We start from the raw sequence: 25,182 nt of genomic DNA, 5'->3' as shown, positions 1-25,182 counted from the left end.
CCCCAGCAATGTCCCCCCAAGTGACCCTTGGGGACACCCGGTGACCTCCCCTCCCTGGAACCGCTCCTGAAGCCCCGCTGTGTCCCCGACTGTCCCCTCCCACCATCCCGGTGTCCCCAAGGCCCCCACGCCCTCCTCGGTGGCCCAGGACACGGAGCTCTTCTCTTTATTGCACACGCAGGGAGGGGACAGCCCTGTCCCCAGCGGTGCCACCTCTGCCATCCATCCAGCAGGGACAAGGCCGGGAGCAGCTTCCAGAGGACAGGGACACCCTGGGGGGGCTGGGGGTGTCCTCGGGGGTGTCCATGGGGTGTCCATGGGGGTATCCCTGGTGGTGTCCATGGGGTGCCCCCAAACCCAGCCCCCCAAGTGTCCCCGGGGTGTCCCTGGGGGTGTCCTCGGGGGTGTCCCTGTGGTGTCCTGGGGTGTCCCCGGGGTGTCCATGGGGGTGTCCTTGTGGTGTCCTGGGGGGGTCTCCCTGCAGTGTCCCTGGGAGCGTCCATGGGGTGTCCATGGGGGTGGTCCTGGGGGTGTCCATGGGGGTGTCCCTACGGTATCCTAGGGGTGTCCATGGAGTATCCCAGGTGGTGTCCATGGGCTGTCCTGGGGGTGTCCCCGGGGGTGTCCACGGGGTATCCCTGGAAGTGTCCATGGGATATCCTGGTGGTGTCCCTGGTGGTGTCCCTGTGGTGTCCATGGGGGTGTCCCCAGGGTGTCCCTGCGGTGTCCCGCGGTGTCCCCGGAGTGCCCAGGGTCACTTTTTGAGGAGCTGTGCCCGTGCCCGGGTGAGCCTGTCGGCCAGGGCGCTGTCGGTGCCGGGGCAGCACCGAGCCAGCACCAGGCTCATCTCGGCCTCGCTCCTGCGCTCCATGGCCGCCTCGGCCGCCTGCTCCAGGTCCCTGTGACACCAGCGAGCCGTCAGGGGACAGCACGGGGTGGGGACAGCACGGGGACACGGGGCACCCTCACTTCTCAACGCTGTCCCACCGCCCCGGCGGCTCCCGGCGTCCCCAAAGCCCCACACGGTGTCACCCCCAAATCCCCGCTGCTGCCACACAGGGAGTCCCACTGCGTGTTTCCACAGCCTGGTGTCCCCATGAGGGTCCCCTGGATGTCCCCCCCGAGGGTCCCAAGGATGTCCCCCCGAGGATCCCGTGGACTTCCCCCTCAGTGTCCCCAGGATGTCACCCCTGAGGGTTCCCTGGATGTCCCATGAGGTTCCCCAGGATGTCACCCCTGAGGGTTCCCTGGATGTCCCCCCTGAGTATCCCCGGGATGTCCACCTGAGAGTCCCCTGGATGTCCCCCCAAGGGTCCCCTGGAGGTACCTCTAAGGCTCCCCTGGATGTCCCCCTGAGGGTCCCCTGGGGGTCCCCTGGATGTCCCATGAGGGTCCCCAGGATGTCCCCTGAGGGTCCCCTGGATGTCCCCCTGAGGATTCCCAGGATGTCTCCACAAGGATCCCCTGGATATCCCCCCAGAGCGTCCCCCAGATGTAGCCCCCGAGTGTCCCCTCGATGTCCCCAAGAGGGTCCTATGGATGTCCTCCCGAGTGTTGCCTGGATGTCCCCTGAGGATCCCCTGGACGTCCCCCTGAAGGTCCCCTGGATATCCCTCCAAAGGGTCCCGAGGATGTACCCCCCCGAGGGTCCCTGGATGTCCCCTGAGGGTCCCTGGGATGTCCCCCTGAGGGTCCCTGGGTGTATGTCCCCTGAGGATCCCCTGGACGTCCCCCTGAAGGTCCCCTGGATATCCCTCCAAAGGGTCCCGTGGATGTACACCCCGAGGGTCCCTGGATGCCCCCTGGGGGTCCCCGGGATGTCCCCTGAGGGTCTCTGGATGGCCCTTGAGGGTCCCTGGATGTCCCCTGAGGGTCCCCTGGATGTCCCTCGAGGGTCCCTGGATGTCCCCTGGGGGTCCCTGGGATGTCCCCTGAGGGTCCCTGGATGTCCCCCGAGGGTCCCTGGGTGTCCCTGACGCACCCCACGAGGACGAAGGCCTTGACGCGCTGCTCGGGCGGCACGCGGGGCGCGTATTTCTTGGCCTCGTAGCGGTTGTGGTGCTTCACCGCCACCTCCACGAAGGGCTGGGGAGGGAGGAGGAGCAGGGAGAGGTGAGGAAGAGCAGGGAGAGGTGAGGAAGAGCAGGGAGAGGCAGGGAGAGGAGGATGGAAGGGCTGGAGAGGGGAGGAAGAGGGTGGGAGGGTCAGAGTGGGGAGAAAGGGGATGGGAGGGTGGGAAAGAGTGTGGAAGACTTGGAATGGGGAGGAAGAGGATGGGAGGGTTGGAGAGGGAAGAAGATGGGAGGGCAGAAGGGAGGAAGAGGATGGGGAGATGGAGAGGGGAAGAAAAGGATGAGAGATTTGAAGAAGGGAGGAAGAGGATGGGAGGGTTGGAGAGAGGAGAAGGACAGTGGAGGTGGAAAGGGGAGGAAGAGGATGGGAATGCAAGGATGGAAGGACTGGAGAAGGAGGAAAAGGATGGGAGGAAAACAGTGGAAGGGCTGGAGAGGGGATGATGAGGGTGGGAGAGCAGGAATGGGAAGGCTGAAGAAGGAAGGAAGAATGGGAGAGATAGAGAAGGGAGGAAGAGGGTGGGAGGTCAGAGAGGGAAGGGTGTGAAAGAGCTGGAATGGGGAGGAAGAGGATGGGAGGGTTGGAGAGAGGAGGAAAAGGATGGTGGAGGTGGAAAGGGGAGGAGGAGAGGGAGAGGATAGGAGGGTTGGAGAGGGAAGAAGGTGTGGGTGAAGAAGGGAGGAAGAGGATGGGGAGATGGAGAAGGAAGCAAAACGGTGGAAGAGCAGGAATGGGAGAGATGGAGAAGGGAGGAAGAGGATGGGAGAGCTCAAGAGGGGTAGAAGGGGATGGGAGAACTGGAACGGGGAGGAAGATGATGGGAGGGCAGGGAGGGGAGGAAGATGCTGGGAGGACACTTGGGGGTGACTGACACAGCCCAAGCTCTCACCAGGTACCCAATGGGCGACTTCTTGCTCTTGGAGAACTTCTCCATCTCCTCCCAGTCCCCGCGGGTGGCCAGGGCGTTGATCTTCAGCCACCAGTACCTGGGAACAGGGGCACGGGGGGTCAGGGCTGTCCCTGGAGCCCCCCCAGCCCCCCCAGAGCCCGTGCCCACCTCTTGTCAGGGATCCTGAAGTCCCGGTAGAGCTGCTCGGCGCGCTTGTGGTGCCCGTCCAGGATGAGGGTGGCCACGGTGTCGTGCAGGGACAGGTCCAGGTAGGGCTTGTCCAGCTCCTCCTGCAGGTGCCGCTGCAGCCGCAGCAGCTTGATCTGCTCCTCCGTGGCCTGGGACACGGGGACAGCTGCGGGGTCCCTGGCCCAGCCTCCATGTCCCCTGTCCCAGCCCTGAGGTCCCTGGCCCAGCCTTGTGGTGGCTGTCCCAGCCTCAATGTCCCCAGCCCAGCCTCAAGGTCCCTGTCCCAATCTTGGGCTCCCTGTCACAGTTCCAGGGTCTCCATCCCAGCTTTGGGGTTTCTGTACAAGCCCTGAGGTCCCTGATCCAGCCTTGGTGTCCCCAGCCCAGCCTCAGTGTCCCTGTCCCAGTCCCAGAGTTCCTGGCCCAGCCTTGGTGTCTCTGTCCCAACCTCAATGTCCCCAGCCTAGCCCCAGGGTCCCTATCCCAACCTGAGGTCCCTTTTCCAGCCCTGTCCCATCCTTGAAGTCCCTTTTCCAGCCCTGGAGTGGCTGTCCCAGCCCACAGTTCCCATCCCAACCCTGAGGTCCCCAATCAAGCCTTGGTGTCCCTGTCCCAGACTCAATGTCCCCATCCCACCACCAGGGTCCCCATCCTAACCTGAGGCGCCTTTCCCAGCCCTGTCCCACCCTTTTCCAGCTCTGTCACAGCCTTGGAGTGGCTGTCCCAGCCTACAGTCCCCATTCCAACCCTGAGGTCCCCATTTAAGCCTTGGAGTCCCTGTCCCAGCCCCAATGTGCCAATTCCATCCTTGGTGTCCCTGTCTCAGCCTCAGTGTCCCCAGCCCAGCCCCAGGGTCACTGTCACAGTTCCAGAGTCTCCATCCCAGCTTTGGGGTCCCCAGCCCTGTCCCAGCCTTGTCCCCAGGTCAGACACAGGTGACTTTGTCCCCGGTGTCCCCGGGCACTCTCACCTTGGCAGCGAAGTCGTTCTTGGCCTTGTAGAACTCGTCCAGGGCGTTCTGCAGGGCGGCCACGCGGCCCTCGATCCGCTGGGAATGGCACGGGGATGGCACGGGGATGGCATGGGGACAGGGACATGGCACGGACATGGGGACATGGCACGGACATGGCATGGACACGGGGACATGGCACAGACACGGGGACATGGCACAGAGACGTCATTCCCTGGGTGGGATCCCTGGATAGATCCTGACCCCCTGGGCAGCATCCCAAACCTGGCACACGTGGCATGGGATGGGCATGGTCCCCCCAGCCCTGGGGTGCAAACTGGCAAGTCCCCATTCCCACACCCAGAGCCCCATTCCCACATCCCAACCCCTGCCATTTCCCCCATCCCAAATCCCACAATTCCCAGATCCACCCCAAATCCCACAACCCACTCCATCCCAAATCCCTCAATTCCCCCCATCCCAAATCCTGCAATTCCCCCATCCCAAATCATCCCATTCCCTCATCCCAAATCCCACAATTTCCCCACCCCAAACCCCAGCCCTGCTGACCCTCTGGCAGCAGCCCCCCAGCACATGCAGGTTGCCCAGCTCCTGGTAACCCCCTGAGGACCCCCAAAACCCCCCCCAAAACCCCACATTCCCCCATCCAGACCCCCATTCCCCCATCCCAAATCCCACAGTTCCCCTCTCAAATCCCAAATCCCCAATCCCAACGCTGACCTTCTGGCAGTAGCCCCCCAGCACGTGCAGGTTGCCCAGCTCCTGGTGGTTGTCGTCCTGGTTGTACAAATCCTTCAGCGTCTCCCGCTCCTGGTGCCGGCAGAACTGCGGGGACGGGAGTTTGGGGTCACCTTTGGGGTCAGGGGGACATCCAGGGGGTCAAGGGGACACCTTTGGGGTCAAGGGGACACCTTGGGGTCAAGGGACGTCTTTGGGGTCAGGGGGTTTTGGGAAAGTCTCTGCTTCAAAGCTCCTCAAGGTTTTTTGGGGGTGCTCAGGGGGTTTTTGGAGGGTTCAAAGGGTTTTTGGGGGATTAAAGAGGTTTTTGGGGGGTTGGGGGGTTTTGGGGGGGTTTCAGGGAGTTTTTGGGGTGGTTCAAGGGGTTTTTGGGGGGGTTCAAGGGGTTTTGGGGGATTTAGAGGGTTTTTTTCAGAGGGGTCCCTGGCCTTCATCTGGTGGTACAGGCTGTGCTCTCAGGGGGTTTTTGGGGTCACTCAGGAGTTTTGGGGTGCTCAGGGGTTTTTGGGGCGCTCACCTGGTGGTACAGGCTGTGCTCTCAGGGGGTTTTGGGGTCACTCAGGGATTTTTGGGGCGCTCACCTGGCAGTATAGGCTGTGGTGTCAGGGTGATTTTGGGGTCACTCAGGGTGTTTTGGGGTTTTTGGAGTGCTGACCCGGCAGTACAGGCTGTGCTCTCAGGGGGTTTTGGGGGTGCTCAGGGGTTTTGGGGCGCTCACCTGGCGGTATAGGCTGTGCTCTCAGGGTGTTTTTGGGGTGCTCAGGGGTTTTGGGGGTGCTCACCTGGTGGTACAGGCTGTGCTCTCAGGGGGTTTTTGGGGTCACTCAGGAGTTTTGGGGTGCTCAGGGGTTTTTGGGGCGCTCACCTGGCGGTACAGGCTCAGGGCCACGGGCTGGTTCTGCAGGGTCATGAAGAAGGAGCCGCGGTTGAGCTCGTTCTTGAGGTGCAGCACAACCGTGTACACTGTGGGGACAGGGGACACAGGGGAGGGGACAAGGGGGACAGGGGGTTTGGGACAGAAGGGTTTTGTGTGGGGATTTTTCCTGCACCTTCCAATCCCCTCTGTGCCCCCCGATCCTCCACGTGCTCCCCAAGGCCACAAAACGCTCCCCAAAGGCTCTTCCAGACCCCAAAACATTCCCAAGGGTCTCCCCAAAGACCCCAAAATGTCCCAAAGGATTCGTCCAGACACCAAAACATTCCCAAGGTGCTCTCCCAGACCCCAAAATATTCCCAAGAGGTTCCTCCAGATCCCCAAATGTTCCCAAGGGACTCCCCAAATACTCCACAATGGTCCCAGGGGATTCATCCAGACCCAAAAATGTTGCCAAGGTGCTCTCCCAGACCCCAAAATGTTCCCAAGGGACTCCCCAAAGACCCCAAGATGTTCCCAAGGTGCTCTCCCAGACCCCACAATGTTCCTAAAGGGCTCTCCCAGACCCCACAATGTTCCTAACGGGCTCTCCCAGACCCCAAAATGGTCCCAAGGGACTCTCCAGATCCCCCAAAATGGTCCCAAGGAATTCATCCAGACCCCAAAACGTTCCCAGGAGGCTCCCCCTGATCCCAAAACACTCCCAAGGGGCTCCCCCAGACCCTATTACTTTCCCAAGGAGCTCCCCAAAACGGTCCCAAGAGGCTGTCCCAGACCCCAATACACCCCCAAAAGGCTCCCCAGACCCCAACTTCCCCCCAGGGCTCCCCGTGTCCCTCACCCAGGTCGGTGTCCCCGCTCTCGATGGCTTTGCCCAGGGCCAGTTTGCTCCGTTTCATCTTCAGCAGCAGCGGCACCTGCTCCCCGCTCCGGGGCTCGTACTCCAGCAGCTGGGCAGGGCACAGCGGTGTCACCTGGGGGTGGCAGTGCCAGCCCGTGTCCCCTCCCCGGGCCACCAGCCCACCTTGATGGCCAGCTCGGCGCGGCCGCAGTCGTAGGCGCGCGTGGCGATGTCCGAGTAGGAGATGCCCGCCGTGTCCCCAAGCTTCTGGTTGATGGCCTGGGCCACCTCCTCGTCCGACTTGTCCTTCTGCTGCACCTGTGGGGACACCGAGGAGCGTCCCCAGGTGTCCCCAAGGCGGGGTTGGGGGTGTCCCCGGGGTGTCCCCTCACCTTGTAGCAGGCCCAGTGTGCCAGGATGCGGCTGACGCCCTGCATCTCCGGCAGGCGCAGGAACTCGCAGATGCGGATGGCCAGCGGGTACAGGCGGCGCAGGACCAGCCTGGGGACACAGGGACAGGGACATCAGGGGGACAGGGGACACCAGGGGGGACAGGGGACACTGAGGAGTCAGGGGGATATGGCGGGGAAAGGGGACACAGGGGGACAGGGGACAACAGGGGGAACAGGGGACATGGAGGGGTCTGGGGAATGAGGGTCAAGAGGACACATTGGGAGTCAGGGGTATACGGGGGAACAGGGGACACCAGGGGGAACAGGGACACCAGAGGGGGACGGGACACCAGGGGGACATGGAGGGGTCAGGAGGATATGGCGGGGAAAGGGGACACAGGGGGACAGGGGACAACAGGGGGAACAGGGGACATGGAGGGGTCAGGGGGATACAGAGGTTCAGGGGGAAACCAGGGGTGTCAGAGGACATGAAAGGGACAGGGGACACCAGGGGGACATGGAGCGGTCAGGGGGATATGGAAGGGAAAGGGGACACAGGCGGACAGGGGACAACAGGGGGAACAGGTGACACCAGGAGGAGTCAGGGGAATGAGGGTCAAGAGGACACACTGGGGGTCAGGGGGATACGGGTGAACAGGGAACATCAAGAGGACAGGGACACCAGGAGAGTCAGAGGAGTCAAGGAGACACATGAGGGGTCAAGGGGACACATTAGGGGCCAGGGGACACATGGAGGGGACAGCAGGACACATGAGGGGTCAAGGGGACATGTTGGGGATCAGGGACATGGAGGGTCAGGGGACACGGGAGGATCAGGGGACATGGGGGGATCAGGGGACGTGAGAGGACAGGGGGACATGGAGGGGACAGGGGACACCAGGAGGGTCAGGGGACATGGAGGGGTCGGGGGACATGAGGGGTCAGGGGACACACAGGGGGGATGGGGAATGTGGGATGGGGAGTTTGGGATGGGGAACGAGGGATGGGGAATCTGGGATTGGGAATGTGGGATGGGGAATGTGGGATGGGGGATTTGGGATGAGGATTGAGAGATGGGGGATTTGGGATGAGGATTGAGAGATGGGGGATTTGGGATGAAGATTGGGAGATGGGGAATTTGGGATGAGGAATGTGGGATGGACGGGATTTATAGGGATCCACAAGTGCTTGGAGCTGCTCAGCCCCTGGATATGGAAATGGGATGGGAACTGTGGGATGGAGAAGGTGGGATGAGGAATTTGGGATAGGGATTGAAAGATGGGAACCTTGGAATGGGGAATGTGGGATGGGGATTTTGGGATATGCAATATCCCAAAATGAGGATATTAGGATGGACACTGTGGCACAGAGAATTTGGGATGGGAGCCACGGGAAGGCTCGGGATGCTCCCGGGGCTCTCACCTGTCCAGCAGCACCTCGATGGTGAGCTGCTTGTATCTGTAGGGACAGTCAAGGCACATTTGGGATCACAGGTGCCCCGGGAAGGCCCTGACCCCACTGCAGGCAGGAGGATACTGCGTGAAGGTGAGCGGGATCCCGATCTGGTAGTCCCGGATGGCGTTGAGGACCCGCAGGTCCTGGCACATGCGCACGAACCCCTCCGGGGGGAACTTATCCAGGAAACACTTCCCAAAGGAAGCTGCCTGTGGGATCAGGGGGGAAAATCAGGGAAAATCCTTCAGCTTCATCCTCCCTCCTCCTGCTGCTGGCTCACCCTCAGCAGGGATTTCTGGGTGTCGGGCTCGTGCTCGTAGCCCGCGGCCTCGATGCACTGGCCCACGGCCTCGGGGAGCAGCTGCTGCTCCCGGATCTCCCGCAGGTACTCGTCGGCTTTCTGGCTCTCCTTCTGCAGGAAAAGGGGAATGGGAACCCCTGGCACACAGATCCCTTGGGATCCCAGCCCGGGGGGGCTCTCTGGGAAGGGGATGTACCTCGTACTCCTTCTGCGCCTCCAGCAGCAGAGCGCCCGGAGCCATGGAGGCGATGCGGAAAATCTCCTGGCTGGCCTCTGCAGGGATGGGGACAAAACGGGGATGAGGGGCTGCTCCAGCCCAGGATCCCACTGCCAGGAGCTGGCAGCACCCTACAGCACCAGGACTGTGGAATGGGCTGGGTGGGAAGGGACCTTAAATCCCATCCCACTCCCACCCCATCCATGACACCTCCCATTATCCCTTCTCCAGGAGAACATTCAGGGCCCGGCTCCAGAATCCCAGATTGGTTTGGGTGGGAAGGGACCTTAAATCCCATCCAGCCCCACCAGGGACACCTCCCACCATCCCAGGGTGCTCCAAGCCCCAGTGTCCAACCTGCCCTGGGACCCTCCCAGGGATGGAGCATCCACAGCTCCTCTGGGAACTCCTGTGCCAGGCTCCCACATCCCAGGGCCCAGGAGGGCAGGGAACTCACCTGGGATCTCGTGCAGGAACTCGTGGGAGCTGCGGGACAGGATCCGGACCCCGTCCAGCTCGGGCACCAGGTAGGAATCCTCATCCAGGACAAAGCTGGGCTGTGCTAAGGACTGGCCATGGACACGGCTCCGGGGGCAACCCCCGGCACTGCCGGGACAGCGCGGAGTGACAGGAACCCCACGGGATGGGGGAGGACCTGGGAGCATCCCCTGGGACAGGGGAATCACCTGGGAGCATCCCACGGGATGGGGGAGGACCTGGGAGCATCTTATGGGACAAGGGAAGGACCTGAGAGCATCTCATGGAATGGGAGAAGGAGCTGAGAACATCCCATGGGATGAGAGAGGACCTGGGAGCATCCCCTGGGACAGGGGAATGACCTGGGAGCATCCCATGGTGGGGAATGACCTGGGAGCATCCCATGGGATGGGGAAAGGACTTGGGAACATCCCAGGGAACAGAAAAGGATCTGGAAGTCAGAGTGGGATTGGGAAAATGCCACGGGACAGGGAAAGGACTTTGGAACATCCCACGGGAGAGAAAAGGACCTGTGAGCACCCCCTGGCACAAGGGAACACCCCCGGTGACAGAGCACCAAGGGGACCCGCAGGGGCAGCAGTGTGGGTGCCAGAGGAGGTGGCAGCAGCCCGTGGATGTCCCCTGTCCCCAAAGGATACCGGATGCACTCCGAGGAGTTGCCCACCACCATCAGCTGCCGCTCCCAGGCCAGCACCACGGCTCGCTGCCGGCTGCGGGGCCGCGTGCACCTGCGGGACCCCAACCCCTCAAGCCCAGCCCTGGGGACCCCAAAGCCAGAGCAGGGACACCTGAGGGTCCCACAGAGCTGGGGGGCAGGTGGGCACTGCCAGGGACAGGGACAGGGACAGGGACAGGGACAGGCAGCTCACCAAACCATCTGCTTGGGCGGGGATCGGATGCCGGTGTTGAACTCGCAGAATTTCTCCTGTGGGAGAGGAGAGGGGTCAGGGACACAGCTGGGCAGGAACTGGGAATGGGGGAATGGGAATGGGGAACTGGGAATGGGGAAAATGGGAATGGGGGGAACTAGGAATGGGGAGAACCGGGAATGTGGGTGGGTGCTGGGCCACCAGAGGGTCCCACAGGAGCTTCCAGCTCAGGGAGCAAGCAGGGCTCCAAGCAAGACAGGAAAAACATTCCTGCAGCTCCTGGCTGAAAGGATGAGGGAAAGGCTGAAAGGTGGCACGAAAAGGGCTGGATTTGGGATTTTATTATTATCAATGGCAGGCAAATGTTTTTATTTTAATTATTATCAATGGCATGCAAAGATATTATTATTATTAGTAGGAGTAGTATTATTATTATCATCATCATCAACGGCAGGCAAAGGTTTATTTTAAATTATTATCAATGGCATGCAAGTATTTTATTATCATTATTATTATTACTATTATTACTATTATTATTATTATTATCACTGGCAGGCAAAGAGGTTTTTTTAATTATTATGAATGGCATGCAAAGATTGATTATTGTTATTGTTATTATTGTTGTTGTTATTATTATCAATAATAATAATACTTCTTCTTCTTCTTCTTCTTCTTCTTATTATTATTATTATCATTATTATTGTTATTGTTATTATTATTGTTATTAATTACTCCTGGGGCAGTGGGGCTCACCTTGAGCGAGGCCGTTCCCATCCAGACGGTGCCGCAGTCGCAGAAGAGCGCCAGGTGCCGGTGGGTGAAGGACACGGCCACGCGCAGGAACGGCCCCGCCGAGGGGCTCAGCCCGGGGGGCGTCTGGGGACAGGGTCACCAGGGGACACAGCGGGGGCTCAGGGACCCCAGAATGACAGGGTCAGGACAGCGGTCACCAGGGGACACAGCGGGGGCTCAGGGACCCCAGAATGACAGGGTCAGGACAGCGGTCACCAGGGGACACAGCGGGGGCTCAGGGACCCCAGAATGACAGGGTCAGGACAGCGGTCACCAGGGGACACAGCGGGGGCTCAGGGACCCCAGAATGACAGGGTCAGGACAGCGGTCACCAGGGGACACAACGGGGGCTCAGAGACCCCAGAGTGACAAGGTCAGGACAGGGGGGTCACCAGGGGACACAGTGGGGGCTCAGGGACCCCAGAGTGACAGAGTGAGGACAGGGGTCACCAGGGGACACAGTGGGGGCTCAGAGACCCCAGAGTGACAGGGTCAGGACAGGGTCACCAGGGGACACTAACGGGGGCTCAGAGACCCCAGAGTGACAGGGTCAGGACAGGGGTCACCAGGGGACAACGCTGGGGGCTCACAGTGACCCCAATGTGGCGTGGTCAGGACACGGGGTCAGCAGTGGGGATCTCGGGGTGACCCCCAAGTGGTGTGGTCAAACAGTGGGGTCACCAGGGGACACCAATGGGGGCTCACAGGGGGCGGGGGCTCAGAGACCCCAGAGTGACAGGGTCAGGACAGGGGTCACCAGGGGACACCAACGGGGGCTCAGAGACCCCAGAGTGACAGGGTCAGGACAGGGGTCACCAGGGGACAACGCTGGGGGCTCACAGCGACCCCAATGTGGCGTGGTCAGGACACGGGGTCAGCAGTGGGGACCTCGGGGTGACCCCCAAGTGGTGTGGTCAGACAGTGGGGTCACCAGGGGACACCAATGGGGGCTCACAGGGGGCTCACAGTGACAGGGTCAGGACAGGGGGTCACCAATGGGGACACAATGGGGGCTCAGAGTGACTCCCAAGTGACATGGTCAGGACAGGGGGTCACCATCTGGGACCTCAGAGTGACCCCTGAGTGGCGTGTTTAGGACAGGGGGGTCACCAGTGGGGACCTCGGAGGCATCTGGGATGGGAGAGGATCTGGGAGCATCCCATGGGACAGGGGAAGGATCTGAGAGCATCCCCTGGAATAGGAAAAGGATCTGGGATCATCCTATGGGATGGGAGAGCATCCCATGGGACAAGGAAAGCACCTGGGAATATCCTATGGGGTGGGAAAAGGACCTGGCAATATCCTATGGGGAATATCACACGGGACAGAAAAAGGAATTGGGAGTATCCCATGGGACAAGGAAAGGATCTGGGAGCATCCCATGGGACAGGAGAAGGACTTGGGAATATCCCATGGGATAGGAAAATGACCTGGGAGCATCCCAGGGGACAGGGGAAGGAGCTGGGAATATCCCATGAGGTGGGAAAAGGACCTGGGAGCATCTCAGGGGACAGGGGAAGGAGCTAGGAACACCCCAAGGGACAGTGGGGACAGCGAGGACAGTGCAGCCCTGTCCCAAATTCCCAAATTGTCTCACCAGCACGGAGCAGGAGGTGTTGTCCAGCAGGAAGAGCTCCTGTCCCATGGCCAGCAGCACCATGGTCACCCTGTCCTGGGCCAGCACGGTCCAGCACGGCGGGGGCTTCTGCAGCCCTGCGGGGACAGCGTGACACCCCTGGGACATGGGCAGACAGGGGGGACAGAAGAGGGACAGGGGGGACAAGGGGACAGGGAGGGACAGACAGAGGGGGACTGGGGACAGAGGGCACTGAGGGATGGTGGGACAAGGAGGGGACACACGGAAAAAAGGAGAGGGGTAGACAGAAGATGGACAGAGGGGGACAGTGGGGACAGTAGGGACAGAACAGAGGGGCGTGTGGGACAGGGAGACAGCGGGGATTGGGGACAGAGAAACAAGGACAAGGGGACACGGGGATGTGGGGACAGAGGGACAGAGAAACAAGGACAAGCGAATTGGAGGGGGGACAGAGGGACAGAGAAACAGAAGGGGAACAGGGAGTACAGAGGGGACAGAGGGGGACAGAGAGGGACATGGGGACACCCACCAGGGACCTCGGGCAGGCGGCGCAGCTTGAGGTCCTCGATGTTGGTGGCCAGGGAGAAGCGCAGCGCTCCCGTCAGGATGGCCACGCCCGTCCCGAACTCCGTGTGGAAAACCTGCGCCTCCAGCACGTGGTTCTGCAGCACCTCCTGCAGGACAGGAGAGGAGGGGACACTGGGGACACCGGGGACACCGGGGCACGCAGGGCTCGGCTGATGCAGGCAGTGAATGTGCTGCCCTCCGGGATGGATCCCAGCTCTTTTCCCCAGGGATGGGACAGCCCCTGGCTCCCCGTGGTGCCCCAAGGAGTCGGTTCTGCATCCCCCAAACTCCACCCAGGGCATCTCACAAGGGGTAGAATGAGGGGGAAATGGAGAAGATGAGATTGGGGTGGGATTTTGGGAAGGAATTCCTGGCTTGAGGGTGAGGAGGGGCTGGGATGGAATTCCCAGAGAAGCTGTGGCTGCCCCTGGATCCCTGGCAGTGTCCAAGGGCAGGCTGGACAATTCCTTGCCAAGATCCCAGCCCAATCTCCCCTTTGCCAGTGGGAGCCATTCCCTGTGTGCTGTCCCTGCAGGCCTTGTCCCCAGTCCCTCTGCAGCTCTCCTGGAGCCCCTTCAGGGACTCTGAGGATTCCCTGGATTTTTCCCTTCTCCAGGAGAACATTCAGGGCCCGGCTCCAGAATCCCAGATTGGTTTGGGTGGGAAGGGACCTTAAATCCCATCCAGCCCCACCAGGGACACCTCCCACCATCCCAGGGTGCTCCAAGCCCCAGTGTCCAACCTGCCCTGGGACCCTCCCAGGGATGGAGCATCCACAGCTCCTCTGGGAACTCCTGTGCCAGGCTCCCACATCCCAGGGCCCAGGAGGGCAGGGAACTCACCTGGGATCTCGTGCAGGAACTCGTGGGAGCTGCGGGACAGGATCCGGACCCCGTCCAGCTCGGGCACCAGGTAGGAATCCTCATCCAGGACAAAGCTGGGCTGTGCTAAGGACTGGCCATGGACACGGCTCCGGGGGCAACCCCCGGCACTGCCGGGACAGCGCGGAGTGACAGGAACCCCACGGGATGGGGGAGGACCTGGGAGCATCCCCTGGGACAGGGGAATCACCTGGGAGCATCCCACGGGATGGGGGAGGACCTGGGAGCATCTCATGGGACAAGGGAAGGACCTGAGAGCATCTCATGGAATGGGAGAAGGAGCTGAGAACATCCCATGGGATGAGAAAGGACCTGGGAGCATCCCCTGGGACAGGGGAATCACCTGGGAGCATCCCACGGGATGGGGGAGGACCTGGGAGCATCTCATGGGACAAGGGAAGGACCTGAGAGCATCTCATGGAATGGGAGAAGGAGCTGAGAACATCCCATGGGATGAGAAAGGACCTGGGAGCATCCCCTGGGACAGGGGAATGACCTGGGAGCATCCCATGGTGGGGAATGACCTGGGAGCATCCCATGGGATGGGGAAAGGACTTGGGAACATCCCAGGGAACAGAAAAGGATCTGGAAGTCAGAGTGGGATTGGGAAAATGCCACGGGACAGGGAAAGGACTTTGGAACATCCCACGGGAGAGAAAAGGACCTGTGAGCACCCCCTGGCACAAGGGAACACCCCTGGTGACAGAGCACCAAGGGGACCCGCAGGGGCAGCAGTGTGGGTGCCAGAGGAGGTGGCAGCAGCCCGTGGATGTCCCCTGTCCCCAAAGGATACCGGATGCACTCCGAGGAGTTGCCCACCACCATCAGCTGCCGCTCCCAGGCCAGCACCACGGCTCGCTGCCGGCTGCGGGGCCGCGTGCACCTGCGGGACCCCAACCCCTCAAGCCCAGCCCTGGGGACCCCAAAGCCAGAGCAGGGACACCTGAGGGTCCCACAGAGCTGGGGGGCAGGTGGGCACTGCCAGGGACAGGGACAGGGACAGGGACAGGGACAGGCAGCTCACCAAACCATCTGCTTGGGCGGGGATCGGATGCCGGTGTTGAACTCGCAGAATTTCTCCTGTGGGAGAGGAGAGGGGTCAGGGACACAGCTGGGCAGGAACTGGGAATGGGGGAATGGGAATGGGGAACTGGGAATGGGGAAAATGGGAATGGGGGGAACTAGGAATGGGGAGAACCGGGAATGTGGGTGGGTGCTGGGCCACCAGAGGGTCCCACAGGAGCTTCCAGCTCAGGGAGCAAGCAGGGCTCCAAGCAAGACAGGAAAAACATTCCTGCAGCTCCTGGCTGAAAGGATGAGGGAAAGGCTGAAAGGTGGCACGAAAAGGGCTGGATTTGGGATTTGGGATTTTATTATTATCAATGGCAGGCAAATGTTTTTATTTTAATTATTATCAATGGCATGCAAAGATATTATTATTATTAGTAGGAGTAGTATTATTATTATCATCATCATCAACGGCAGGCAAAGGTTTATTTTAAATTATTATCAATGGCATGCAAGTATTTTATTATCATTATTATTATTACTATTATTACTATTATTATTATTATTATCACTGGCAGGCAAAGAGGTTTTTTTAATTATTATGAATGGCATGCAAAGATTGATTATTGTTATTGTTATTATTGTTGTTGTTATTATTATCAATAATAATAATACTTCTTCTTCTTCTTCTTCTTCTTCTTATTATTATTATTATCATTATTATTGTTATTGTTGTTGTTATTGTTATTAATTACTCCTGGGGCAGTGGGGCTCACCTTGAGCGAGGCCGTTCCCATCCAGACGGTGCCGCAGTCGCAGAAGAGCGCCAGGTGCCGGTGGGTGAAGGACACGGCCACGCGCAGGAATGGCCCCGCCGAGGGGCTCAGCCCGGGGGGCGTCTGGGGACAGGGTCACCAGGGGACACAGCGGGGGCTCAGGGACCCCAGAGTGACAGGGTCAGGACAGGGTCACCAGGGGACACAGTGGGGGCTCAGGGACCCCAGAGTGACAGAGTGAGGACAGGGGTCACCAGGGGACACAGTGGGGGCTCAGAGACCCCAGAGTGACAGGGTCAGGACAGGGGTCACCAGGGGACACAGTGGGGGCTCAGGGACCCCAGAGTGACAGGGTCAGGACAGGGGGGTCACCAGGGGACACAACGGGGGCTCAGAGACCCCAGAGTGACAAGGTCAGGACAGGGGGGTCACCAGGGGACACAGTGGGGGCTCAGGGACCCCAGAGTGACAGAGTGAGGACAGGGGTCACCAGGGGACACAGTGGGGGCTCAGAGACCCCAGAGTGACAAGGTCAGGACAGGGGGGTCACCAGGGGACACAGTGGGGGCTCAGGGACCCCAGAGTGACAGAGTGAGGACAGGGGTCACCAGGGGACACAGTGGGGGCTCAGCGACCCCAGAGTGACAGAGTGAGGACAGGGGGCACCAGGGGACACAGTGGGGGCTCAGCGACCCCAGAGTGACAGAGTGAGGACAGGGGGCACCAGGGGACACAGTGGGGGCTCAGCGACCCCAGAGTGACAGAGTGAGGACAGGGGGCACCAGGGGACACAGTGGGGGCTCAGCGACCCCAGAGTGACAGAGTGAGGACAGGGGGCACCAGGGGACACAGCGGGGGCTCAGAGACCCCAGAGGGACAGGGTCAGGACAGGGGTCACCAGGGGACAACGCTGGGGGCTCACAGTGACCCCAATGTGGCGTGGTCAGGACACGGGGTCAGCAGTGGGGACCTCGGGGTGACCCCCAAGTGGTGTGGTCAGACAGTGGGGTCACCAGGGGACACCAATGGGGGCTCACAGGGGGCTCACAGTGACCCCCGAGTGACAGGGTCAGGACAGGGGGTCACCAATGGGGACACAATGGCGGCTCAGAGTGACTCCCAAGTGACATGGTCAGGACAGGGGGTCACCAACTGGGACCTCAGAGTGACCCCTGAGTGGCGTGGTTAGGACAGGGGGGTCACCAGTGGGGACCTCAGAGGCATCTGGGATGGGAGAGGATCTGGGAGCATCCCATGGGACAGGGGAAGGATCTGAGAGCATCCCCTGGAATAGGAAAAGGATCTGGGATCATCCTATAGGATGGGAGAGCATCCCATGGGACATGGAAAGCACCTGGGAATATCCTATGGGGTGGGAAAAGGACCTGGCAATATCCTATGGGGAATATCACACGGGACAGAAAAAGGAATTGGGAGTATCCCATGGGACAAGGAAAGGATCTGGGAGCATTCCATGGGACAGGAAGGACAGGAGAAGGACTTGGGAATATCCCATGGGATAGGAAAATGACCTGGGAGCATCCCAGGGGACAGGGGAAGGAGCTGGGAATATCCCATGAGGTGGGAAAAGGACCTGGGAGCATCCTATGGGGTGGGAAAAGGACCTGGGAGCATCTCAGGGGACAGGGGAAGGAGCTAGGAACACCCCAAGGGACAGTGGGGACAGCGAGGACAGTGCAGCCCTGTCCCAAATTCCCAAATTGTCTCACCAGCACGGAGCAGGAGGTGTTGTCCAGCAGGAAGAGCTCCTGTCCCATGGCCAGCAGCACCATGGTCACCCTGTCCTGGGCCAGCACGGTCCAGCACGGCGGGGGCTTCTGCAGCCCTGCGGGGACAGCGTGACACCCCTGGGACATGGGCAGACAGGGGGGACAGAAGAGGGACAGGGGGGACAAGGGGACAGGGAGGGACAGACAGAGGGGGACTGGGGACAGAGGGCACTGAGGGATGGTGGGACAAGGAGGGGACACACGGAAAAAAGGAGAGGGGTAGACAGAAGATGGACAGAGGGGGACAGTGGGGACAGTAGGGACAGAACAGAGGGGCGTGTGGGACAGGGAGACAGCGGGGATTGGGGACAGAGAAACAAGGACAAGGGGACACGGGGATGTGGGGACAGAGGGACAGAGAAACAAGGACAAGGGGATGGGTGGGGGGACAGAGGGACAGAGAAACAGAAGGGGAACAGGGAGTACAGAGGGGACAGAGGGGGACAGAGAGGGACATGGGGACACCCACCAGGGACCTCGGGCAGGCGGCGCAGCTTGAGGTCCTCGATGTTGGTGGCCAGGGAGAAGCGCAGCGCTCCCGTCAGGATGGCCACGCCCGTCCCGAACTCCGTGTGGAAAACCTGCGCCTCCAGCACGTGGTTCTGCAGCACCTCCTGCAGGACAGGAGAGGAGGGGACACTGGGGACACCGGGGACACCGGGGCACGCAGGGCTCGGCTGATGCAGGCAGTGAATGTGCTGCCCTCCGGGATGGATCCCAGCTCTTTTCCCCAGGGATGGGACAGCCCCTGGCTCCCCGTGGTGCCCCAAGGAGTCGGTTCTGCATCCCCCAAACTCCACCCAGGGCATCTCACAAGGGGTAGAATGAGGGGGAAATGGAGAAGATGAGATTGGGGTGGGATTTTGGGAAGGAATTCCTGGCTTGAGGGTGAGGAGGGGCTGGGATGGAATTCCCAGAGAAGCTGTGGCTGCCCCTGGATCCCTGGCAGTGCCCAAGGGCAGGCTGGACAGGATTGGAGCCACCTGGGATGGTGGAAAGTGTCTCTGCCCAGGGCAGGGGTGGAATGGGATGGGCTGTGAGGTCCCTTCCCACTTGCCCCACCCCAAATCCATCCCAAATCCCATCCCAAATCCATCCCAAATCCCGTTCCCTCACGTTTCCCATGCTGAAGTGCCGCTTGAACTCGCAGAAGAGGTTGTAGACCAGGACAGTCCCATCCTCCTGGATGCACAGCAGGTCCTCCCCTGCTGTCCAGCCCAGGTGCACCAGGTGGCCGCTCTTCCACTGGGAATGGCACAGGAAGGGTCAGCCCCGAGCCAGGGATGGCCCTCCAGGGACACACCTGGGGTGGCTGAGGTCTGACAGCTTGTCCAGAGCTTGGACACTTCATCCAGAGGTCCAACACCTCAGACGGAGCTCCAACACCTCATCCAAAAGGTCAAAACCTCATCCAGAGAACTGGCACCTCATCAGAGGTCTGACACCTCATCCAAACGTCCAACATCTCATCCACAGGGCTGACACCACACCTCATCCAGAGGTCCAACACTGACACTTCACCTGGAGGTCAGTGCCTTATCCAGAGGTCCAACACCCCACCTGGAGGTCCAACACCTCATCCACAGTCCAGCGCCTCACCCAGAGGTCCAACACCCCGCCTGTCCCGGCTCTGCAGGTCCCTGCAGTCCTGGCACTGCTCCTCCACTGTCCCATGTCCCCCTCAGCCCCAGGCAGGGGGGAAGGAGGATGTTCCTGTGGCTCCGGTCCTCATCCCACCCTCCTGTCCCATCCCTGGGCAGTAGGGAAAGAATTCTCCTGCTCCAAAGCCCATTCCACCTTCTTCTTCCATCCCTCATCAGCAGGGAGAGGATTCTCCTGCTCCAAACCCCAATCCATGCTCTTCTCCCAGATCCAGATAGGATGAAGGGAGGACTCTCCTCCTGCCCAATCCTGGTGCTCCAACCCCATCCCATCCTCCTCTCCCATCCCTCATCAGCAGGGAAAGGATTCTCGTGCTCCAACCCCATCCCATCCTCCTCTTCCATCCCAGGGCAGCTCCCTCTCCCTGTCCCCCAAACCCGGGCTCTCCGTCCCTCCGGCTCACCGGGACACTGGCCAGGAGCAGCCCTGAGGCCGAGTAGATCTCCAGGAGAGGGCGGGTGCTGGGGGTCTTGTCCCGCCGGGAATTCCTCAGCAGAGCTGGGACAAGGAGGGGACAGTCCCTGAGCCATTGGTGGCCCGGCCCCAGCACGGGGAGGGGGGCTCGGGGGGCTGCACCCACCTATGGGACCCCCGTAGGGGGCAGCTGCCAGCACACAGTCACGCAGGTCCTCCCGCAGCCCCCATTCCATGGAGTAGAGCTCCAGCTTCCTGACGGGACATGGAGGGATGGATGGATGGATGGATGGATGGATGGATGGATGGATGGATGGATGATGGATGGATGGATGATGGATGGATGGATGGATGGATGATGGATGGATGGATAGATGATGGATGATGGATGGATGGATGATGGATGGATGGATGGATGGATGGATGATGGATGATGGATGGATGGATGATGGATGGATGATAGATGGATGGATGATGGATGGATGATGGATGATGGATGGACGGACATGCAGCAGGCACAGCGATGGGAGAGACATGGACAGTGCCCACTCCCAAACTGTTCCTGGGACACCCCCAGGAGCCCCAAGATCCACAGACACCCCGGGAACCCCCAGAGACCCCCAGGGATCCCCCAGACCAGCCTGGGGAGCCGGGGCCACCTTGGGCCCCCCCAGCCCCCCACAGGAGCCTCCTCCCAGCCAGCCCCAAGACCACCCTGACCCCTCAACCACCCCGGGACCCCTCAACCACCCCGGGACCCCCATCCCCAGCCAGCCCCAGGACTGTGACCACCCAGGGACCCCCTCACCCCCCCGGGACCCCCGTCCCCGCCAGCCCCATGGCTACCCCAGAACGGCAAAACAGCCCCAGAACCCCACCCCGGCCATCTCCGGGACCCCCTTTCCAGCCCTGCCATCCCCATTCCATCCCTGTCACCCCCCCGAGCACCCCCGGGACCCCGGAGCCCCGGGATCTCCGAGCACCCTCAGGCCGGTGCCGCCGCCCCTGCCCCTCACCGGTAGAAGGTCTCCTCGCCCAGCGGGTTCCAGTTGGCCGTGTAACAATCCATGGCGCGGCCGGGACGGGGGAACCGGGATGGGCCGAGGGGAACCGGGACCGGGACCGGGACCGGGACCCGGCAGCCCCGGAACTTCCCTCAGCGCGCCACGCCCCACACGTCGCGCCCTGACGCAGAGCTGGGCGCCGCCATCTTGGGTGAGGGCACGGGCAGGTGAATGGGGAACCGCCGCCATCTTGGGTGAGGGCGGCGAGAAAGGGGGAACTGCCGCCATCTTGGGTGAGGGCGGCGAGAAAGGGGGAACTGCCGCCATCTTGGGTGAGGGCGGCGAGAAAGGGGGAACTGCCGCCATCTTGGGTGAGGGCACAGGCCTTGTCCCCCGAAGTGTCGCCTGTCCCCAAAGACTTCCCCTCTACCCCAAAATCTCCGTTGTCCCCCATAGTGTTCCCAGTTCCCCAAGAGGCCTCTTATCCCCGAAGGTGTTGCCCAAGATGTCCCCTGTTCCACGCAGGTGTCCCTCAAGGTATCCCTTGTCCCTCAGAGCGTTCGCTGTGCCCCAGGCTGTCCCTTACCCCCAGGGGATGTCCCCGTGCCCCAAGATGTCCCTTGTCACACACACCGTTCCTACAGGTCTCTCTTTATTTCCTGCTGCTGGAAATCCAGGAAGGGCCACGGAGGTGCCCCCTGTGCCGGGGCGGGGATCGGGGGTGCCATGGCGGTGCTTCAGCGCCGGGGTTGGAGTGCTGCGGTGGATCCCGGAGCCGGGGCGCCGAGGCAGCGAGTGCCACACGTCCTGGTGTCACGGTGCCAAGGCAGTGCCAGGCTGGGGTGCCGCGGCGGTGCTTCGTGTCCTGGGATTGCGGTGCTGTGCCGGTGCTGCTGTGCCAGGATTGGGGTCGGAGTGATGGGGTGGCGTTCCGGGGCCGGGTTTGGGGTGCCATAGCGGTGCCAGGGTTCACGGGCAGCGGCGGTGCCAGGGTTCGGGTGCCACGGCGACGCCTCATGTCCCGGGCTCGCGGCGCCGCGCCGGGGCTGGAGCTGACGTGCCACGGTTTGGGGCACCATGCCGGACCCTCCACGCCGGGACCGCGCCGCCCGGGCCCCCCTACTTATTGCCATCGCCCAAGTCACAGCGGTAGTGAAAGAACTGGAAGTTCAGCAAGGTGCTCAGCAGCGAGGGGTACGAGGTGCCCACCCTGCGGAACCCCTGCCCCTCGTAGAGCCGCTGCGCCACCACCTGCACCACGGAGGTGCTGAGCACCACGGTGCCGTAGCCGCGGGCGCGGGCGAACGCCAGCACCTCCCGGCACAGCGCCCGCGCCAACCCGCGGCCCCGGTGATCCCGGCTCACCGACATCCTCTTGAGCTCCAGCTCACCTCGGCCCGTGGGCACCGCCGCCACCATGCCCACCACGGCGCCGCCCTCCTCGGCCACCCAGAAGCGGCAGTCGGGCGGGCGCAGGTACGTGCCGGGCATGTCGCACAGGTCGGTGCCCAGCGCCTCGCGCACGTAGTCGGCGCAGAGCGAGCGCACCAGCACCCAGAGCAGCACCAGCGCCAGCGCCACCGCGCCCAGCCCCAGCACCCAGGAGCCCGCGGCCGCCCTCGCCGCCACGAAGACGGCCAGCAGCGCCAGGCGCACCCGCGCCGCCCGCAGAACGTGCCGGAAGCTGGCCGGAGCGTGCTCCAGGATGCCGCGGGCGAACAGCGCCCGCACGGCCTCGTAGTCGTGGTCCTGGTACTGCCGGATGCGGAACGACGCCATGGGGGCACCTGGGGGGTGGCACGGAGAGGGGTTAGGGTGGTGCCATGGCGGGGATGGGCTGGGGGAAATGGATGATGGGGGGTACGGGGGGGACAGGGACGGCCAGACCCATCCCTGGGGTGGCACAAGGGGTCGGGGCAGTGCCATGGATGGGGACCCCCAGACCCATCCCTGGGGTGGCACAAGGGGTCGGGGCAGTGCCATGGATGGAGATCCTCCACGATACCTCCAGAGCCCATCTCTGGGATGGCACAGGGGGGTCAGGGCAGTGCCCACCCTCACACGGACCCCCAGGGTGCCCCCAGACCCATCCCTGGGGTGGCACAAGGGGGTCAGGGCAGTGCCATGGAAGGGGACTCCCAGACCCCGTCTTTGGGAGGGCACAGGGGGGTCAGGGCAGTGCCCACCTTCACAGGGACCCTCAGGATATCCCCCAGCCCCATCCCTGGGGTGGCACAAGGGGGTCAGGGCAGTGCCCACGCTCACAAGGACCCCCAGGGTGCCCCCAAACCCATCCCTGGGGTGGCACAAGGGGTCAGGGCAGTGCCATGGTGGGGACCTCCAGACCCATCCCTGGGGTAGCACAAGGGGTCAGGGCAGTGCCCACCTTCACCGGGATCCCCAGGGCGCCCCCAGACCCATCCCTGGCATGGCACAAGGGGGTCAGGGCAGTGCCAGTGCTGCTCCCACCCGAGGGTCCCCAAAAACAAGGGGAAAAAAGTTGGGGAGAGGGTCCCTTTTCCCCCTTGCTGAGCCCTCAGGTGTTCACCCCCCACCCCAGCTGGGCAGGGGCTTTACCTGGCACACCCGCGGTGGCAGCACGGGCACTGGGGAGAGGGGGGGACACAGGGGAAAAGCTGCAGGATCTGGGGGTGCCTCCCACCCTCTCTCCGGGACCCTGGCACTCACCGGGACTCCGGCACTCACCGGGAGCCGCGGCACGAACCCGCCCCGGGCAAAGGTGGGCAGAGCGTGGGCACCGCGCTGTGCCAGTGACGGAGCGGGGCAAAGGGGCAAAGGGGCAAAGGGGCAAAGGGGCAAAGGGCCCGGGGGGGGCACGGGGACAGGAGGGGACAGGAGGGGGCACAGGCACAGGAGGGGACACGGGCACAGCCCCCCCACCCCGCGGGTATGGGGGGACAGAGCCATGCTGGGCACGGCGGGGAGGTCCCCAAAATGCCCCAAACCCGGCGCTGCGGGGGGTGCCCGGCCCCAACCCCCCCCNNGCCGCCCCCCCCCACCTGCTGCTCCCGGCGCTGTCGCTCCTCAGACCGGGACCGGCGGCTCTGCGGCTCCTCGGGGACAACCGGGGGGTCCCTCAGCGGCCCGAGGGGCGCTCGGTGACCCCCCCGGCACCGCGCCGAGGGGCTGTTTTTGGGGGGGGGTCTTTGTTCGCCGCACCCCCCAGCCCGGCCCGTGCCCGCAAGAAGCCGGACGCGTTCAGCCCATCGCTCTGCGGCGCTGCGGGTCGGGGGTCCGGCGGGTTTTGGGGGGGCTCCGGTGGCAGCACGGGGAAGGGGGGACACCCCCAATTCGGGCCGTGCCCAGGCCGGAGGAGGCTCCGGCGGCGCGGCGGGCGCAGGCGCCGAGCGGGAAGCGCTGCCCCTGCCGATGATGCCATAAAGAGATCCCGGAAGGTTGTGGGGTCACGGGGGGGGATTTGGGGGAGCGCAGGGCACGGGGGGTCCGGGCAGTGGCGGGGGGGACACTGCACGAGACCTCTGTCACCCCCAAATCCCGGCGATGGGGCAGCAATGGGTGGCTACGGGGAAGTGGGGTGGGGGTCCAGGCTCTCGCAGAGTGGGTGTCCTCACTGTGGGGACCCCCATGCCCTGCCCAGGGTCACCCCAGGGGGCTGGGGGGGTCCTCGTGGTGATGATCGCCCCCCCCAGCCCCGTGCCGGAGCCTCCCCGTGGGGTGTCACGGGGGTCCCGGGGGTGTTGGGGACCCCCAGGAACGGCTCAGCCCAGCGCTGGGGACAGCCCTTCATTTGGGGAGGGGACATGGTGGCACCAGGGCCCAGCAGGGCACAGCCCCCCACCCTGCAGGGCCGCCGGGGGGGTCACCACAACCCCTTTATTGTACCCCACAACCCCCCAGTGCCCCCCGCGGGACTGGGGGTGCCCCGTGCCGCTGTCCCCGTGTCCCGGGGGGTGCTGGCTCTGATGGTGGTGCCGACCCTCCGGCCAGGACCCCATGGCCCCCCAGACCCCACCCCCGACCCTGTCTCCGTGTCCCCAAAGCCCCGTACGTCCCCCCAATGTCCCCCCGTGTCCCCTCCCCGTGTCCCCGAGCCCCCTCAGTGTCTCCCCAACCCCGCCCCCTCCGCTCCGCCGATGAATCTCGCACCCGATTGGTCCCGCCGCCGCCACGCCCCGCCCCTCCCGCCGCCAGCAGCCAATAGGCCCCCAGAGATGAAGGGAGGGCGGGACAAGCGCTCACGTGCACATGGGGGGGCCAGATGATGCATTGGGGAAAAGGGGCGGGGTCGTGCGGAGACCGCGACACCAGGAAAGGGGCGGGGATTTATGGGCGTGGCTTATAGCCGATTACTATTTCTACCACGGAAAGGGGCGTGTCCTAATGAAGGGCGCGGCTCAGCGCGG

At 62.6% G+C, this 25,182-nt stretch overlaps 2 protein-coding genes across 2 annotated transcripts; both read right to left on the bottom strand.

Annotated features, from left to right (window-relative positions):
- Positions 1-412: 412 nt before the first annotated feature.
- On the bottom strand, positions 413-20,962 carry VPS16 (VPS16 core subunit of CORVET and HOPS complexes). Its single transcript, XM_041473837.1, has 24 exons — positions 20,810-20,962; positions 19,960-20,048; positions 19,783-19,877; positions 18,834-18,962; positions 18,187-18,331; positions 17,658-17,773; positions 15,928-16,050; positions 15,168-15,223; positions 14,937-15,026; positions 14,105-14,199; positions 8,919-8,995; positions 8,702-8,833; positions 8,503-8,630; positions 8,389-8,424; positions 6,967-7,075; positions 6,758-6,892; positions 6,575-6,683; positions 5,725-5,822; positions 4,842-4,946; positions 4,122-4,199; positions 3,131-3,300; positions 2,963-3,059; positions 1,982-2,085; positions 413-899 (listed from the first exon to the last, which is right to left on the bottom strand). Exons 1-24 carry the CDS (start codon positions 20,860-20,862, stop codon positions 755-757), a joined length of 2,514 nt encoding a protein of 837 aa, XP_041329771.1. The 5' UTR covers positions 20,863-20,962; the 3' UTR covers positions 413-754.
- Positions 20,963-21,432: 470 nt separating this feature from the next.
- Positions 21,433-24,830, bottom strand: NAT8 (N-acetyltransferase 8 (putative)). The gene is made up of 2 exons (XM_041473840.1): positions 23,818-24,830; positions 21,433-22,584 (listed from the first exon to the last, which is right to left on the bottom strand). The coding sequence occupies exon 2, from the start codon at positions 22,574-22,576 to the stop codon at positions 21,917-21,919; it is 660 nt and encodes a 219-aa protein (XP_041329774.1). The 5' UTR covers positions 22,577-22,584; positions 23,818-24,830; the 3' UTR covers positions 21,433-21,916.
- Positions 24,831-25,182: the final 352 nt, after the last annotated feature.

This window comes from Pyrgilauda ruficollis, unplaced genomic scaffold (assembly GCF_017590135.1).
Source record: "Pyrgilauda ruficollis isolate IOZ18807 unplaced genomic scaffold, ASM1759013v1 scaffold302, whole genome shotgun sequence".
NCBI lineage: Eukaryota > Metazoa > Chordata > Aves > Passeriformes > Passeridae > Pyrgilauda > Pyrgilauda ruficollis.
The sequence above is the reverse complement of the archived record's forward strand: the minus strand, read 5'-3'. Positions and strand labels throughout refer to the sequence as shown.